The sequence below is a fragment of the Panthera uncia genome, chromosome E3 (assembly GCF_023721935.1).
Source record: "Panthera uncia isolate 11264 chromosome E3, Puncia_PCG_1.0, whole genome shotgun sequence".
Lineage (NCBI taxonomy): Eukaryota > Metazoa > Chordata > Mammalia > Carnivora > Felidae > Panthera > Panthera uncia.
In genome coordinates this window covers 15,785,470-15,803,471 of record NC_064815.1, presented here as the reverse complement: position 1 = coordinate 15,803,471, position 18,002 = coordinate 15,785,470, and the positions used below count along the sequence as shown (strand labels likewise).

The window sequence follows — 18,002 nt, the reverse complement described above, 5'->3', positions numbered from 1 at the left end:
TGCAGGGATAGCTTTGGACAGGCGCTGTGCATGGTTACCCGAGGCTCCCAGCGGGTGGAAGGTCAGTTGCCCGGGCTGGCCCCGTTGGATAACACACCGTTTACTGCCTCCTGACCTTCCCCGCCTCACGTCCCCACTCCCGAGCAAGGTTTCCTGGAATCACCACCTACAGCAGCTAACTGCCCTTGAGTCCTTGGCTCGGGGAGCAGGGGGGGGGGGGGGACCCAAACAAACAGAGACAGAAAGTTAACCTCTTGGACCTCATTTCCTCTGGATGGAAAGATCCAATGAGTTAACAGAGATAAAGAGCTCACCACCACCTCGGCCCGGATGTTTGTTTAATACACGGAGAGGGCAGGGAACGGAGATAAAGAGGCTTTATTTACACAAAACACCACGCCCTGCCCTCCGATTCCACGCTTCTCAGCGAAGACAAATCCCAGGCGATAAAATAATCTTCGAGATGCAAACAAGCATTACACAACCAGAGGGGCAGGTCGCCGTGCTGGCTGAGGGTGTGGTGTGGGCCGGCGGAGCCCTAACTCGGCCAATCCCTCCCTCCCTCCGGCTGCTGCGGCTGCCAGCAAAGCGCCCGCGGGGGCACAGACTGGCCCCGAGGTAGCTGGCTGTGTTCATTCTGGGGCTCCTGTGCTTAACGGGAGCCCCCGGTCTCAGCGGTTGTGTGGGAACCAGACAGCAGCCAGTCGTGGCTTGGTGATCCCAGTCTTTCGGGTCCTTTTGTGTCTGTTACCGCACTTGACTTCGCGCCCCGCCACGGCCCAGGTCCCGCCCCCAGGGTCGACTTAAGGAAGGTCTGTTGAATGAATGGGCACCTCCGGGCAAATGACCACCTTCCCAGGACCAGGATGTCCCATCCATTTCCCAAGGTCTCCCAAGTCATTCCCCGGTGGGCTGGGCCTCCAATCCGGTGAGACAGCGGCAGCCGATCCCAGAACCCGGCAAGACATGAGTAACAGAGTGACGAGCGGACAAAGCGCACCCAGGGTGAGCGTGGCAGGGAGAGCGCGTGGACCCATGAAGTGGCCAGTGGCTCGTGCATAAGCCGAGGCACCCAAGGAGCTCCCGATCCCCGCAGGGGCCTCGCCCCCGTGCCCTCCACTCCCTTGGGTGGTGGCGAGCCCAGGCCAAGGCTGGGAGCTGGCGGAGGGGCGGGGTGGAGTCCAGTCTCTGTACCCCCAGGTCAGACCACCTCCCAGCTTCATAGCAGGGTTCTCCAAGTCTTTTGCAAATCTGCTGGCCTAGCCGCCTTCCAGGAGGAGGCACTTCCCAGGCCGGGCTGAGGCCCAGCCCTCACTCGTAGACGGCAGTGACAAGCGGGCACACGCCTAGGAAGCCATCGTGCACGTGGGCTCTGGGAAGAGCATGGCCACCTTTTTGGGGGTCTGGCTTGAGCTGTGAGCATGGCTCGGGGCAGGCTGGAAGCACAGGGAGGACGGGCCCTCCTCTGAGACAGCCAAGGGTGCCGGGGAGGCTGGAGCGAGGCTGGCCTCCAGGGGCACCCCACCTGGCAGGGGGTCCGGGGCCCTCAGAGGGCTCACCAGCGGCGAGGACCTGTCTCCACAGCAGCAGCCGCAGCAGGGGCTGGCCACGGGATGGGCCTCGCCACCCTCCTCCTGGCCGTGACACTGCTTCAGGTGGCCACACAGGTGGCAGGTGAGGGCTGAGTAGACAATGCCGCTGGCCAGGTCGTCCCGGAGGGGGTCTGCGGCCTGCTCCGGGGCCGGCGGGGTCTTGTGGCTGTCCTGTGCCTTCCCCGCTGGCTCTGGGGAGCTGCCCGGGAGGGGGGAGTCCTGCGGGCAATGAGGTGGCTCCGCGTCCAGTCCGAAGGTGAACAGGGGGACGGGGACTGGGGCGGGGGCCCCAGGGCAGCCAGGAGTGAGGCTCTGGAAGGGCTTGTAACCCCCGTCCCCACTGCCGGCCTCACCCCCGGACGTCTCTGGGCAGACGGCACCGCTTGTGAGCAGACTCGAGAAGGCCTTGTACCCGGCCTCCTCCGAAGGGCCGAAGCCCCCCACCCCGCCGTCCTGGGTGCTGCCCTGCCTCACGGCGCACACAAACTCTCGGTAGCCGCTGCCGGGGGCCGGGGCAGGGGCCCCCCTGTGCTGCAGGACTCGCTGATGCAGAATCTGCTCCCAGGTCTCTGGCTCGGGCTGGAGCGCGGAAGGCGCCTCCGAAGGCTGGGGGGCAGCGGGGATGCCGGGGTCCGCCTCCCCCAGGCGTCCCGCCAGCTCCGGGCCCGAGTCACACTCGCCGGGACCGGAGGACTGGCCCTGGAAGGTCCCGAAGCTGCGGTAGGCGGGGTTGTCTGTGACGACCGGGGGCGTCTCTGGGAAAGTCGGGCTGGCTGGGCTCTGGGGCAGAGTGGCCAGAGGACCGGACCAGGGGTCGAAAGGCTGCTCCTTGCCCCGGGGCGATGCCTCCTGGGGCCCCGGACCCGGAAACTCAGCCCAGGGCATCTGAGCACCTGCACTTCCCGAAGGAGGAGGAAACCACGATTCCAGAGAGCCCTGTGGGCCAAAGCCCCCTTTCTCAACCCCGAGAAGGTCCAGGAAGAGGCTTTCTGTCAGCCGGGCCGCGATGCCCTCCCTGCCCTCCTGGAAGCTGTCCTCGAGGTTCACAGGCGATGGGCAGAAGCTCCCTTTATCTTCCTCCTCCTCCTCCTCCTCCTCGCTCTCCACCGGGGCCTCCAGGAGCTCCACACATCGCACCACGCTGATGCTCTCGGGCCAGAGGATCGTCTTGCTGACCTCCACGGGGCACCATGCTGATTTTCCAGAACCCTGCAAAGACCCATTTCTGGCAATCTTGGAGGGATCCTCTTTCCTTTCCATGCCGTGCTCCAGTAAACAGGGCAGGAGCTTCCTAAGACAAGTCTTCCAGTGTCTGCAACAGCAAAGAGAAGTTTGGTTGGGATTCGCTTTCTCTGCTGGAAAAACTCCTATTCGTCCTTCAAAGCCCAGCTTAAAATCAGCCTGGACTGACGTCTATCTAATGCAGACAGGCCTCCTGACTTTAATTTTTTTTTTTTTTTTAACATTTATTTATTTTTGAGACAGAGAGAGACAGAGCATGAACAGGGGAGGGTCAGACGGAGAGGGAGACACAGAATCCGAAACAGGCTCCAGGCTCTGAGCTGTCAGTGCAGAGCCCGACGCAGGGCTCGAACTCACGGACCGTGAGATCATGACCTGAGCCGAAGTCGGACGCTTAACCGACTGAGCCACCCAGGCGCCCCTGGCCTCCTGACTTTATGGTCAATAATCTGTCAGTCTGACTTCCCTACTAGCCCAGGAACTCCCTGAAGGCAGGGCCCGTGTCTCACTTTGAGATTTCTGGAGGCCACACATACAACCTGGCACCCGATGCAAACTCAGTCTACTGAATAAGGAAAAGTCTCCGTCAGGGACGATGACATTTAAAAATACTTATCAGGTTGACAATAAACTTCATATATTGAAAAAAAAAATACTTATCAGGGGCACCTGGGTGGCTCAGTCGGTTAAGCGTCCGACTCTTGGTGTCAGCTTGGGTCACGATCTCACAGTTTGTGCGTTGGAGCCCCACGTAGGAGCCTGCGTGGGATTCTCTCTCTGCCCCTCCCCCACTTGTGTGTGCGCACGCGCTCTCTCTCTCAAAAATAAAAATAAAAATAAACTGAAAAAAATACTGATCAATTTAAAATATTTATCAATACCACAGCACAAGTAATGACCGGGGCTGTGGGGTCCTAGGCTGGGGCAGTGTCCTGGGGCCCCCGTGCTGTGCCAGGTACCAACTCTTTAGTTACTGGATTGTGGGTCATCCAGGGACGAGCTAGGGGAGGCAGGGGCGATGGTCAGACACTCAGCGGTTCCAGAGTTGGCGATTCGCCAACCAGCACGCGATGCTGTTGACATTGTAACAACCGGCGCAGCCGTCCGGCTTGTTAACCTCTACGAGCCTGGCTCAGGCCAGACTGCGCACTTCCGAGGGGGTTCGGCCTGGGCCTGACCCCTGGGGAAATTCAGGGGGCTTAGCCAACATGCCCACCTACCCAGACCTCCTCTCCTCCTGCCACCCTCCGAGCCCAGTGTCCCAGGGCAAGTCCTGAATGCTCAGGAGGAAAAACAGGCGGGTGCGGGGGTGGGGGTGTGGTCCTACCGCCCCGCTTCCAACATCCTCCAAATCCACACAGGCTGTGACCTGAGTTCATATACATACAGGCACTTGGCTGGTTCCTGGCCTCGGGACCGCTTCCCCCACAGTGACACCTAAAATACAGAGACAGCCAATGAAATGGAGTGGAGAGGCCTTGCGGCCCAGCCTGGCATACGGCACGGCTCAGGGAGTGTTTGCTGCAAAAGGAGTGTTCGACGAGACATCACATAGGCCGGGGGTCCAATCGAGGTCACTTCAGCTCTCTGAGCCTCAGCGTCCCGCGGGATCGACGAGACTGCCCAGATATCAAGTCGCCGGGGGCGGACGGTAAAAATGGCCACACTGCTCTGAAGCTCCTCCCACCCTCTGAATCTGGCCTGGGCGTGTGACTCGCTTTGACCGACAGGATGCCGCGGAGTGACATCGGGCCGGCCAGCTCGAGGACGTCACCACTGCTCCAGCTGACAGTCAGCCAACTTCCAGACCTGTGACTGAGGCCACTGGGAAGGGGCCCATCCCAGAGCCTTCCACCCTCACCACTGCATGGAGCCCAAACTGCCCACCTGCAGAAGCAAGTGCTAATTTAGAGTGTTTCAGCTCTCTAAATTTGGGGCTGATTTGTTACACAGCAAAGCTCACTGATACATGAACAGCACTTATGACGTGCAGGACCCTGCAATATATACTTTATATGTGTCGCCTCCATGAATTCCAGTATCAGGTAAGCACTACAATAACCCACATGAAGAAACTGGCTCAGAGAGGTTAAGCAACATGCCCGAGTCCACACCGCAGGCAAATGGCGAAGCCAGGGTTCCAAGCCAGACCACTGGACTCCAGAGCCTGCCAGCGGGTCCCTGGAGAACGGAGGACACTTGGATGTTCTGTTCTAGACAGGGCTTGTGTCCCCCCTCCCTCCCTCCTACAGAGCCCTGAGATCACCCAGGAAACCCCACGTGGCCATGGCATTGGAGAAGCTCATCCACCCTTAGTTCAGGGGTATGCATCTGGCTGGTCTCAGAGCATCCCCACTCCCTTACTGGTGAATGCTTTAGGAAAGGGCGTGTGGTACAGTTCAGACCGACGAGAATCGAGGAGAGATTTGCTCATGCTTTGGGGGCAGTTTTCTGCTCGTAAGAGGAAGACACGGGAAGTCTGTCCCCAACCCCCTCACCTTTTGGCTTCTTGCCCTGGTACAGAGACCTTTCCAGGAGATGACACAGAGGTGACCTCATGGGTCACCTCCTCCCGGGGGAGATAAGACGCCAAGCAACCAACCCAGAGGAACCCGGCCCGTCGGAAAGAGTAGCCACGGAAGCTAGGGGGCAGGGAGCAAAGGCCTCTGGGCTCCTAGTGACCACACGAAGCTGCTGCTGAAATCCGGAAACCTTCCTGATTTGTCACATGCAGTTCCAAAAGCCAACAGCCTCCCAGGCATTTTGAATCCTGCTTCCTGATGCGTGCGGCCTACAAAAGGCTAACCAACCCACTCTCCTACCTGTGGGTCCTGGATGACTATCGCCACTAGGTGGCTGTGGGCGGGGTTGGGAATCTGGTCCCACCATTCTTTCTTAATCCTGAAAAAGAAAAGGGAGAGTTATTGAGGGGCGCCTGCGTGGCTCAGCCGGTTAAGCGGCCGAATCTTGATTTCGACCCAGGTCACGATCTCACAGTTTGTGGGTTCGAGCCCCGCGTCAGACTCTGAGCTGACAGCCCAGAGCCTGCTTGGGATTCTCCGTCTCCCTCTCTCTCTCTCTCTGCCTCTCCCGTTCGTGCTCTCTCAAAATGAAAAAAAATAAACATAGAGTTATTGGGTGCGTGAACAGGTTGATGTTCTTTCCGTGAAGGGGTCAGGGACCACGTTGAGAGGGTTCGTGGATGCCTTGCCCTAACCTCATTCTACAGATGAAGACACCAAGGCCCAGAAGTGAAGTGACAGCTGGACCGTGGGCAGAACAGCCAGGTTCTGTTAGCCAGGATGGAGCTCCTGATGTGGCCACCTCTGCCCTCCATGGGAATAAGCCCCAGGGAGTTAGGAGACACCCAGGCAGCAGAGAGAGAATTCTGGGTTTCCCCATCAGCAATTCTGCCCTCCCCGGGGCAGCCGAGACCAAGATGCTGGGGTGAGGCCTGGGATGGCCAGAGCAGTTGAGGGAACCCAGAGACAAACGGAGTCCTTCTCTCCGCCTGGTCTGTCCGGAGCCACACAGCGTCAGTGCTGGGAGGGAAGGTTCTCACATCACCTCTGACTGGCTTCCCGCTTCACTCAGTCTGGCAACACATATTTATTGAGCATTTGCTATGCACCATTCACTGGTCCAGGCGTCGGGAACGCAACAGTGAACAAGACAGACAAAATTCTCCGCCCTGGCGGAACTGACCTTCTAGAAGAGAGCGACCTCAGCCATGGCAACTTCAGTGTCATGAATAAAAACACACAAGAAAGGGAATAGAGAGGAATGGAGGGTGTGCTCGCGGAAGGCCTCTTGGAGGAGGGGACTTCTGAGTGGCCACGGAGGCGGGGGCAGGAGCCACGGTGACACCCGGGGAAAGGGCCTCCCTGGCAGGGAGGGACCGCCGATAGGGAAACTGAGGCTCACAGAAGGGGAAAAGACCAGCCCAGGGTCACGCAGAGCCATCCGGAATAAGACACGAAGGGAACCTGTATTTGCTGCATGCCTACTGTGTGGCCGGCAAAATGCAGGACCCGGCTCGCTCAGCGCCCAGTCGTCGCTAAGCCTCACGCGGTGAGCCAAGGCTCACTGGTCCCATTTCAGAGATGGGAAGATGGCCGCTGCGAGACACCACGAACCCAAGTGCCTGAGCTCTCACTGGAAACAAGGCTCCTTCTATCCCCCCGCCTACTGTGGCCCGGGACTCTCTCAGGACTCTCAGCACTCATGAAATAAGCTCCTTCCACCTGCAACAGAGACCCAAGGCTGAGAGGTTCGGCCTCTTATTGGCCACAAAGCTCCCGAGCTCCAAGGCCAGGATCCAAACGCAGGTCTCCGGGGCAACTGTCTAGAATTCCTCTGTCTCCTGCCACGTGCTCTGAGTGTCTGGACCTCATCCTGGGGACCCAGGGTGACCCATCTTCCTTCTGCTGGAGGAAAGTCCCTCCCCAGCTCATTCTCCCTCCAGAATATCCCTCAGCTCGAATATCGCCTCCTCAGAGGGGCCCGCCTGGCCTCCCGACCCAGCAGCCCGCACATTTCTTCCCTTCACCCCGGCAGATTCCCTTCAGCGCACGGATCACCATGGAAACCAGCTGTGGTTATTGGTTGACCGATGGCTTCGGTCTCCCCACCAAGAGCACAGACAGGGTCGTGGTCGGCCCTGCTCTCAGCTGTTGCCCCTGGGCCTCGCGCATAGTAGCTGCTCAATAAAAACGTATCGTGAGAGCGGACGGACCCGAGGGGGGTTCCCACCCTCCGCACACCCCAGCGGGGCCGGCTCGCGGGCCATCCCGTGGCGAAGCCCCGGACTCACTTGATGACGCTGAGGTAGCAGGACAGGCAGACGGCCAGGATGACAAGGCAGGAGATGCTGACGCCAAGTGGGAGGTGCTGCTCCCAGGGCTCGTAGTCTGCAAGTGGGAGGGAAGCCGTGAGCCTGCGCCGTGCTGGGTGCCACCCGCTGGTTCCCAGGCCGCCGAGGCCTCCGGAAAGGGTCCGCTCAGACCCTGCGTGGGCCGGCCTCCACCCAGCGCTCCCGCCTCACCCACTGCTACTGAGCCCTGGCCACACGGCCTCCTCACTCTCCCCTGCTCCTCCCAAGCTCCGTGGCACCCCAGGATCTTGAACTCGCTGCTGCCCCTCTCCTGAAGCCCAGAGGTCAAGAGTGGGGGACCTGCGGAGCCCAACTACCTGAGTTCAAAGCCTGACTCTGTCATATCCTTGCTGGTGACCCAGGACAAGGCCCTCAGCCTCTCTGTGTGCCTCGGCTTCCTCATCTGTACACTGGGGTTAACACAGCACTGAGGTCGCAGGGCAGTTGTGGGGATCACACGACGCGGTCAGAGCAGCGCCCGCATGTCCCATAAGCCTTTGCCGTTGTTGTCTGTGCACAGCTGGCCCCTTCTCATTCACTTCACCGTCACCTGCTCCAAAAAGTTCCGGCACGCCCTCTCCCCTGCTGCCCCTCCCATCTCTCCGTGCCTGCACCCTGATTTTCTCCCCGGACTTAATGTCATATGGGTCAAGGGCTATCTGATTTATTTTCCTGTTTACTTGTTTGTTCTCTGTCTCGCCTCCAGAAGGTCTGTCCCACAAGATCAGGGATTTCTGTCTGTTTCGTTCATGGCTGATGCCCCAGAGTCTAACACAGGGCCAGGCGTGCCGTATGGGCTCAATACATATTTGTGGAAATAACGAATGAGTGTCCAGCCCATCGTACATGCTCCATAGAAGCCATTTCTCTCCCTTTCCTTCCCTTCCCCAGGGCAGTGGTATAATCGAGTGAACTTTGCCCAGCACTATACCACGTGGGACACTCAGTGGGAGAAGATCCTACCTATGGAGTGGAAGGCAGATGGGTCAGGTGACGTCTGCAAGGCAAGACGAACAACACAAGAGGGCTAAGGTCAGGGGCGGGGGCGGGGCGGGGCGGGGCGGGTGGGGTACCCACCCGCAGCCACTTTGCCCGGCACTTTGAAGACCCTTCTCCCACTGGGTGCCCACAACAGCCCTGCTCCTTCTCCATGGTACAGACTGGTGCCTGAGGCGGCCCCCTTACTCAACAGGGAGCAGTGTGCCCACCCTGAGGTTTGGGTCAATCGTGATTATCTTATTCTCTTTTCCAGGCATGAGTTTCCAGCCTCTCTTGCAGCTGGGAGAGGCCCCGCGACAGTCCTGGCCAATGAGATGCAAGGGAAGTCCGCTAGGGAAGCTTCTGGAAAGATTTTTGCTTCCTGATGAAAGAGATGTCCGAGGAGCACTTGTTTGTGGAGCCTTTCATTTCTTTTAGGCTTTGGGGCATGAGGGCGTGTGCAGCAGCCAGCTTGGGGCACGGGGTAACAAGTCTAAGGATAAAATGCTACCACGCTAAGGAGGGCTGGGGGAAAGAAAACAAGCCTCTGGGGCCACATCACTGAGCTGGGGTATAAACCAGGGAAGGTCCACTTGTCAGACTTCATTTTATGTGAGATAAATCAATGTTTCCATTGCAAAAAGCCATGAGTAACAGTGTTGCAAAGACCTCTTGTGGGGGCCGGTGGGGGTAATGCAGCTACCGTATGAGGGACTACATCTCCCAGAATCGGTTGCAGCTCTGTGTGGCCATGTGACTAGTTCCACCAATAAAACTGGAGAGGAAGTGGTGTGTGTGTGTGTGTGTGTGTGTGTGTGTGTGTGTCACTTCTGGGCTCAGGTTTTTAAGAAGCGCTTTCTTACGCCATAAACAAAAATAAATTCAAAATGGATGACCTAAATGTGAGACCTAAATTGCGACAGGAAATCATAACACAGGCAGCAATCTCTTTGGCCTCGGCCGTGGCAACTTACTAGACTTGTTGACAGAGGCCAGGGAAACAAAAACAAAAATCAGCTACTGGGACCTCATCCAGATAAAGAGCTTCTGCACAGTGAAGGAAACAATCAACAAAACTAAAAGGCAGTCTACGGCATGGGAGAAGATATTTGCTAACGACATATCTGATAAAGGGTTCTCCTCCAAAATCTATAAAGAACTTATCAAATTCAACATCCAGAAACCAAATAATCCAGCGAAGAAATGAGAAGACATGAATAGGCGTTTCTCCAAAGAAGACATCCAGATGGCCGACAGACACATGACAAGCTGCTCACCATCACTCATCATCGGGGAAACACAAATCAAAACCATAATGAGATACCACCTCACACCTGTCAGAATGGCTCACATTAACGACTCAAGAAACGGTAGATGTTGGCGAGGATGCGGAGAAAGAGGATCTCTTTTGCACTGTTGGTTGGAATGCAAGCGGGTGCGGCCGCTCTGGAAAACAGTGTGGAGATTCCTCATAAAGTGAAAAAGAGAACTACCGTTAAGACCCAGCAATTGCACTGCTAAGTATTTACCGAAAGGAGACAAAATTATAGATTTGAAAGGGTAAATGCACCCCAACGTTTATAGCAGCATTATCAACAATAGCCAAAGCATGGAAAGAGCTCAAATGTCCACCGATGGATGAATGGATAAAGACGCAGTGCGCGCGCGCACACATACACACACACACACACACACACACACACACACACACACAGAGAGGAATGTTACTCAGCCATCAAAAAGAATGAAATCTTGCCATTTACAATAATGTGGATGGAGCTAGAATGTATTATGCTAGTGAAATAAGTCAGAGAAAGGCAGATACCATGTGATTTCACTCATATGTGGAACTTAAGAAGCGAAACAGATGAACATAGGGCAAGGGAGAAAAAAAAGAGGGACACACACCATACGAGACGCTTAATGACAGAGAACAAACTGAGGGTTGACGGAGGTGGGGGGGGGGGGGGCTAGATGGGGGATGGGTATTAAGGAGGGCAACTGTTGGGATGAGCACTGGGTGTTGTACGTAAGTGATGAGTCCCTGAATTCTACTCCGACCCATACCGCGCTGTATGTTAACCAACTAGGATTTAAATAAAAATTTGAAAAGAACAAAAAATAAATTCACTTGTTCAATTCTCTTAAAAAAAAAAAAAAAAGGATCTTCGTCCTAGAGAATGATGGAAACCACAGGAAGAGAACCATCCACAAACCAGCGATGTTCACGCCGGACCGTTACGTGAGCGAGTCATACGTTTCGGCGGTGTTGAGCCGCACGCCTCGTGGGCTTATCTGTGACCGCAGCCTCGCCCTGGCCACCCTGAGCAGTACACCAGGTCGGTCGGGAATTCCGTTACCTGCGGTCAGAGGCACTCTATGGGACCCATAGGGTGGGCAGGCGGGGGGGGGGGGGGGGGGGGGGGGTCTGGCCAATAGGACAAATGGGAGTGGCCCCGGCTCTAACTGCCCATGGCTCCCAGGAGATACTCACAGTTAAGCCACTTGGTGCTGGGGCTCCACTCGCTCCAGGTGCTGTTGTAGCTCTGAGCCCAGGCCCTCACGCGTGCGCTGTAGGAAGCCCCAGACTTCAGGGTGCTGGCTGCCACGCGGAGGGTGGGCCCCATGTAGGTCACATTATAGATTCTGGACTGGGAGAGGAAAGGGACACGTTAACGCGCCAGCTCGGGGCAAAGGAGGTACCGGCTCCCACCCTGGCTGCTGTCCTTGGCTGACTCCCCCGCAGTGTCGAAGGGCCACCAGCCTCGGTGTTTGGTTGTTCCTCCAATTCAGGCCTGTGGCTGCCACCTCCACAACCGTGACCAGAGTCAGGCGGGAGGGGTCAGGGAATGCCCTCCCCCCACCCCCGGCCCCGGCGCCCTGACGATCAGCCATACAGCATGACTGGGGCCAGCCGATTAAGCTTTGAGTTGTAATTTCCTCCTCTGTAAAACGAGGGTAGGAGTCCCTGCTGCCACTTTTTAGCTGTGTGACCCTAGGTGAGTCGCATAACCTCTCTGGACCTTGACATCCTTCTTCCGCAAAATGGTAATAAATAATAAATAACGATTTATCTTTTATTAATAATCATTATTAACAATGATTTATTTTATTATGATTTATTTATTCCTGGCACACAGGAAGCATGAGAGTGACCTTTCTACAGCACAGGTAAGGTCCCCGGTGTCTCTCTCTCTCTCTCTCCTTTGTGGGCTCTCTGGAGCCGTCATAGTCAAGTCCAAACTCTGGCCTAGAATCTCAGCCCTGCTCCAACTGCTGGGAAGGGACTTCTAAGACCTGTTATCAAGTGAAAAAGGTAAATGAAAAGTAGTATGTGCTGACTACTGCTTTTTATGTTTAAAAAAAAGGGGGGGCGCCTGGGTGGCTCAGTCGGTTAAGCATCCAACTTTTGATTTTGGCTCTGGTCATGCTCTCACGGTTCATGAGTTTGAGCCCCACAAGGGGCTCTGCGCTGAGGGTGTGGAGATTGGGATTTTCTCTCTCTCCCTCTCTCTGTGCACTGTCTCTCTCAAAATAAATAAGTAAATAAACTTAAAAAAAAAAAAAAAGACAGACTCTGGGATGGCCCTGCGATCCCCCACCCTGTATCACGCCCCTGTGTAATCCCCTCTTCTTGAGTGTGGCCAGGGCTTGCGACCCACCATGGGATTATATTCTGTAAGGCTATATAATTCCAACTTGCTAGGAGACTCTCTCCTTTGCTGGCTTTGAGAAGACAACAGGGAAGGAACTGAGGGCAGCCTCCCACGAAGGGCCAGCGAGAACCCGAGGCCCTCAGTCCAGCAGCCCGTAAGAAACAATGCTGCCAACAACATAGCAGCTGGGGAGTGATCTTCCCCAGTCAAGCCTCAGATGAGACCGCAGCCCCAGCTGAGTCCTTGACTGTGCCCTTGGGAGAGCTGAAGCTGTAAGCCACACCCAGACTCCTGGCCCCCAGAAATGGTCAATAAAATGTGTGATGTTTAAAGTCGCTACACTGGGGCACCTGGATGCCTCAGCTGGTTAAGTGCCTGACTTTGGCTCAGCTCATGATCTCTTGGTTCGTGAGTTCAAAACCCGCATCGGGCTCTGTGCCTCCAGCTTGGAGCCTGGAGCCTGCTTCGAATTCTGTGTCTCCCTCTCTCTCTCTGCCCCTCCCCTGCTCATGCTCTGTCTCTCTCTCTTTCTCTCAAAAATAAATAATAACATTAAAAAAAATAAAGCAGCTGCATTGGTGGTGATATTATTACATAACAAGAGAAAACTGACACGGCGGTGAATGAACACACATGTTTCACGCTTGCTTGTACAGGCACACACTCTCTGGAAGGACACAACAGCCTTCACAACCTCTCCTGGCTCTAACCTGGCCTTCCTTCCCCTCCTGGCAGGAGACGGGAGCAGTCAATCTCTGGGGGTTGGGGTCACAAGAGAAACACATTACCGTTCTAAGTGCTTTCAAGCCATCTGGCTTTTTTACTACTCGTAAATATTACTCGTGTTTAAAAACCCTTAAGATGCGAAATGAAATCTGTGTTCGGGATCGATCTGACGACATGGGAGTAGCCTGAATCCTCTGCCCGCGGCTCCTCTCCCTGCCAGGTCCGTCCCTTTGCAGCCCTGCTTCTGCTCACGGGTTGGAGCAGAGGTCAAGGGGAGAGTTATGGGAGGAAGCGAGGGCAGAAGACAAGGACACTCACTCACAGCCCTATTGTCTCTCTAAATATGAGTAAGCAGGAAGCAACAGCTGGACCTAGGTTGCCAAAGGAATCGTATACCCCAGAAAGGAGTGGGGGGCGGGGGGGGTGGGAAATGTTTTACCAAGAAACAGAACAGAAACTGGGGATTCCCAGGAAACACTTGTGGCTTATTGTTGTTGTTGTTGTTGTTGTTGTTGTTGTTGTTGTTATTGTTTTGGCAAAAAGGGCCAAGTGTTTGGGAGGCCACCCCTGAGAGAAGGATCCAAGGAAGAGGAAACAGCACTGGCTCTGGAGTTCAAATCCTGGTTTCCCAGCCCGGCTCTGCCTTTTCCAGCCGGGGGGCCCTGGGCAAGCCATTCCACCTCTCAGGCCTCAGTTTCCTCATCACTAAAATGGAGAGACCAACACCCTCCCACCTGCAGGGCTGTGTTGTGCCTAGCACATTTCAGGCACGCAAGCAATGGTAACCATTCACGATCCTGAACAGACTGGTGGCCTCCTTTTCTGCTGCTTCACTGCACTCACTGCCACATCTCCGTAATCCCCAGACACGCCATGAATCTTCTTATCCCCCAAGCCTTTCCTCACGTGGTTCCCTCTGCCTGGCCTCCTACTCTTCCCTTCCTTCCCCGTCCAGAAAACTCTTCTACGGCCTCCAATGCCCGGGCCAAAACTCCACCTCCATTATGGACCCCTGTCCAGAGATCATCCAGGACAATAGGTAGCTCCACTCCCCAAATTCCACTTCTAAGGTGTCTTCTAGAACTGATCCCATCTATGTCATCCATGGGGAACACAGTTGCTCATATTCTTTCCACTCTGTGTGGTGACAGATGGTAACCAGACTTACTGTGGGTGATCATTTTGCAATGTGTACAAAACGTCAAATCACTACGTTGGGGTGCACCTGAAACTATTACAATATCGTATGTCAATTATACCTCGGAAAACAGAAAAACAAAAAAATCGGTCCCACCCAATCGGAGCTGTAGCTGGCGTCTGCAATATGGTAGCAAACGGGGCCGGGCGCCCATCTTTGCCGTTGGGGACACGTCCTCAAAGCTCAGGGCAGGTAAGCCTCTGACTCCACCTCCAGGGTTCATCCTCATTGGCCAGGACCAGTTGTGCCCACCCCGTTGTCTAGCCTGTGATTGGTTAGAGATCAACTCCGGCCAATGAGGAGTGAGGGGACTTCTACAGGTGGGTCCAGCCCTGGGAAAGGGAGAGATGGGAGAGGGGTGTGTCCGTGGCGTCTGCCCCACCAACAGGGGAAGCTGAGCCAGGAATTCTGAGGCTCCGGGCAGCGCCCAGCACGTCCATGACAACTGAGCCATAGCTCGGGTACACTGATTAATTCTACCTGCTGGTTGGGAGTCCAGGCCCAGGTCCCAAGGCTGGCTGTTACAGCCAGCCCTGTCCCCGCTTCCCCTTCCCTGGAGTTTGCTCCGGGGAGCCACCCCTCCCTCCTTCCCAGCCCTCGTGGCTTGGGGGGAACTGACCACACCTGCGCTCCAGAGGTGGGCGTGTGACTCACCTCTGGCCAATCAGAGCACAGTACGAGCACCCTCCTTCCTGCCCACAGCCTGGGCCAGGGTCAGAGATTTGCAAGTGATCCGAGCCAGGCAACCGAGCATTGGTCCCAGAACTTCTACCGGGACTAATTAAAAGTGGGACTCTCCCAGTGTGGCGCTGGCACGTAGCCCCGGAGGCGCTGGGGGGGGGGTGGGGGGGCATGCTGGCCACCACCTAAAAATGAACCTAACCCAGAATAAAGCCGGGCCGAGGGAGGGACAGATTCCCGGAACCTGGATGCAGCCACGATAAGCAAATGAAGAACACTTCACACCCCTCTCTCCCCTCCGGACTTCACCCCTCTGAAGCCCTGCACAGGCTCAGCACACGGGGAGGGGATTCACCTACGAAATGGGATCTGCCTATCTCTTTCGGCATCAGAGCAGCCTTGCCAGTGCGTTCTGAGCCTCCGCTGTCACACCCGGGCCCCTCCATCCCTGCTCCCACCCTGCGCCGTGGCCCAGAGCCAAGGGGGAAACCACACCTGAGAAACCGAGAGATGGAAGCCAATACCCGCCCCCTCCCTGGCTTAGGTGGGAAGGACAGGAAGCAGAGAAGCTGATGTGAGAGGGCGAGACGAGTGGGGCCTGCTCCCTGGCAGCGGAAGCCAGGCCAGCCTGGGTCCCAGGACACAGGACACGGGGCGTGGCTCCGAAGAGGCCCTCGGCGACGCTGACGTAGCGAGTTCTAGACCAAGGTGTGGGAGGCCAAGGCCGCCGGGGCTTTCCAAGGCCTGCGGCGCCCCGGCGAAAAGGAGAACAGTGCTTACGACACATTTAGAGCCAGGCCGGGGGAGCCTGTGTCACACGCTTGGCGCCCTCAAGGGCTGATGGGGCGGGGACGCTTATCCTCCCCATGTCACAGAGGGGGAAACCGGGGCCCCAGGAGGTTAAGCGACAGGGCTAGGGCCCCGCAGCCAGGGAGCGGAAACAGGTATCGGGAGCCCGCTCTGTGGGAGGCCGGGGCCCAGGGTGCTCAGATGTGCCTCCCGTGGGGATGCCTGAGGGGAAGACATGGGTGGCAGGAAATGATCTCCAGCCCCGCCTGAAACCAAACTCAGAGGCCAAGCCATCCCGTGTGCAGGCCCCTGCCAGTATTGACCCGATGGTTTGCTGCCCATCAGCTCTCCCTCCTAAAAACCGTCAACGCGTCGTTTAAGAAGGAAACTCACGATCAGTGCTGTGATCGCAAACCAGGTGTCAGCCTCCATCGGCCGCCTCTAGAAGTAAGTGCTATGAGGACCCAGCGACGGCATGAAATGACGGCACACTGGGAACCAGGCACACGGCGGGGGCGGGGTGCACAGAGCCAGGGTGGAAGTCGGGCTCCAGGGGCCCCGGTCTCCACCCGCCCGAGTCCCAAGAGGTGGCAGAGAAACGCCGAGGCGCACACACTCACATCCGTGGGGTCGTCTTCGCTCGAGATGTTGACCGTGTAGGTGAGCTCGGCGTGCAGGTGGTTCTCACGGGGGTAAGGGTTGCTCCACCTCAGCAGCCACGTGTGGGAGACGTTGGGGTGAACCGTGAGGTTTCCGGGAGCCCTGGGTTTCACTGCGGAGAAGCAGTGGCTGGTGAGGCGCTTGTCCAGGTGCGGGGAGGAGAAGGGTCCGCAGGGCACGGGTCATTTAGATGCTCTTGGTCGAGCACACCTCCGTAGCACATTTACGGAATAGCGTGTGGATATCGTCTCAGCAGAGAATGACCACCATCATACTGATTACAATGTCGCTAAAACTCCGCTTCCCACGAGTGGGGACTAACCGACTTTCTACAGTGAGTGCAGGAAGCATAAGGCAAAGGAACCCAAAATGTGGCTTTTTCACTTCGGTTCCTTCACACTTGGGGCCACATCTATGCGCTGTGTTATGACTCAGAGTTTTTGTTGATCTTGACCCGCGTGTTTTAAAACTCAGTCTCCTTTTAAGCAATCCTATCCAGGAGATTACAGGTATGTAAAGCCGGCCCACCCGTGCAGAAACGATTTTAATTCATGGGTTCGTTCTTGGGTCTATCTCAACAACCCCCCGACCGTGGGTGGTAACTACTAAGCTCTGAGCTCGGCGATACTCTTGCAAGAATATTCCTCTGCAGCTTTGTGGCCGTGTGACCCGGGGCAGGTTACGCGCCTCCTCTGTATTATACCCGATCGTAAAACGGGGATAGCTCTCTTCTGGAAAAGGAGGCCCAGAGAGGTGATGTGACTTGCCCAAGGTCACAGAGCAATAGATGATGTCCCAACCTCCCGTCACGGTACCGCAGCAGAATCGTGGTGAATTGCTGTGGGGACTCTGGCTACCAGGATGAAGTCAGACTTCTGAGGTCAGACTGTCCGAAGAAGCAGCAGCTGACCAGTCCACACAGCGGGGAAGGAAGGTTCCCAGCTCAGTCTGTGGTCTACAGCAATGCCTTCTATTAAGCACGCCTCATCTCAGCACCCCAGGCTGGGCACTTACATTCAGGCGGCCGAGACGCGTAGACTGAAGGGGACCTGACGTCCTAGGGAGCCCAGCCCCATTTCAAAGACGGGAAGCCGGAGCCCAGAAAGGGGCAAAAATCCCGTCACGTCTGGGGACGCGCAGAAGACTGCTTGCGCCTCCCTCCCCCGCGTGGAGCCTGCCGCCCCCCCACCCCCCGCCCCGCCCCAGAGCCCAGCCGGGGTTGGGGGTCCGGGAAGCCCACCCCGTGCCCCTCACCGTGACTGCTGGGCTTGAAGGAGCCACTCCACAGCAGCTGCGTCCCCGCCCACAGGTGCAGCTGATACACGTCCGCCTCGACGAAGTCGTCCATCAGCATGCTGCACGCACACGCCGCGCCTTCTCCGTTCTCAGGGACACACGTGCGGTTTCTGCAGACACGGGTGTTGCGTTAGGCTGGCTGTGACCCACGGGCATCCCGGGAACGTGCCTCAAGGGACACGCGCTTGGAGGGCCACGCTGTGTGTGTCTCAGCCATTCAAGTCCGCTCTCCTAGCACAAAAGCAGCCACGGGGAACGCAGGAGCGAATGGGCGTGGCTGTGTGCCGATAAAACTTTATTTATAAAAGCAG

At 56.6% G+C, this 18,002-nt stretch overlaps 1 protein-coding gene across 3 annotated transcripts in view; it reads right to left on the bottom strand.

Annotated features, from left to right (window-relative positions):
• Nucleotides 1-361: 361 nt before the first annotated feature.
• Nucleotides 362-18,002, bottom strand: part of IL4R (interleukin 4 receptor) — a 41,557-nt gene continuing 23,916 nt past the window's right edge. For all 3 annotated transcript variants that reach the window (XM_049638461.1, XM_049638460.1, XM_049638462.1), the window contains exons 4-10: nucleotides 17,650-17,801; nucleotides 16,356-16,507; nucleotides 11,180-11,336; nucleotides 7,648-7,744; nucleotides 5,657-5,735; nucleotides 4,222-4,271; nucleotides 362-2,904 (exon numbers count right to left, since the gene is read on the bottom strand). In XM_049638461.1, coding sequence (XP_049494418.1) covers nucleotides 1,347-2,904; nucleotides 4,222-4,271; nucleotides 5,657-5,735; nucleotides 7,648-7,744; nucleotides 11,180-11,336; nucleotides 16,356-16,507; nucleotides 17,650-17,801 — 2,245 coding nt within the window. In that variant the 3' untranslated portion in view covers nucleotides 362-1,346. The remainder of the gene's footprint in view (nucleotides 2,905-4,221; nucleotides 4,272-5,656; nucleotides 5,736-7,647; nucleotides 7,745-11,179; nucleotides 11,337-16,355; nucleotides 16,508-17,649; nucleotides 17,802-18,002) is intronic.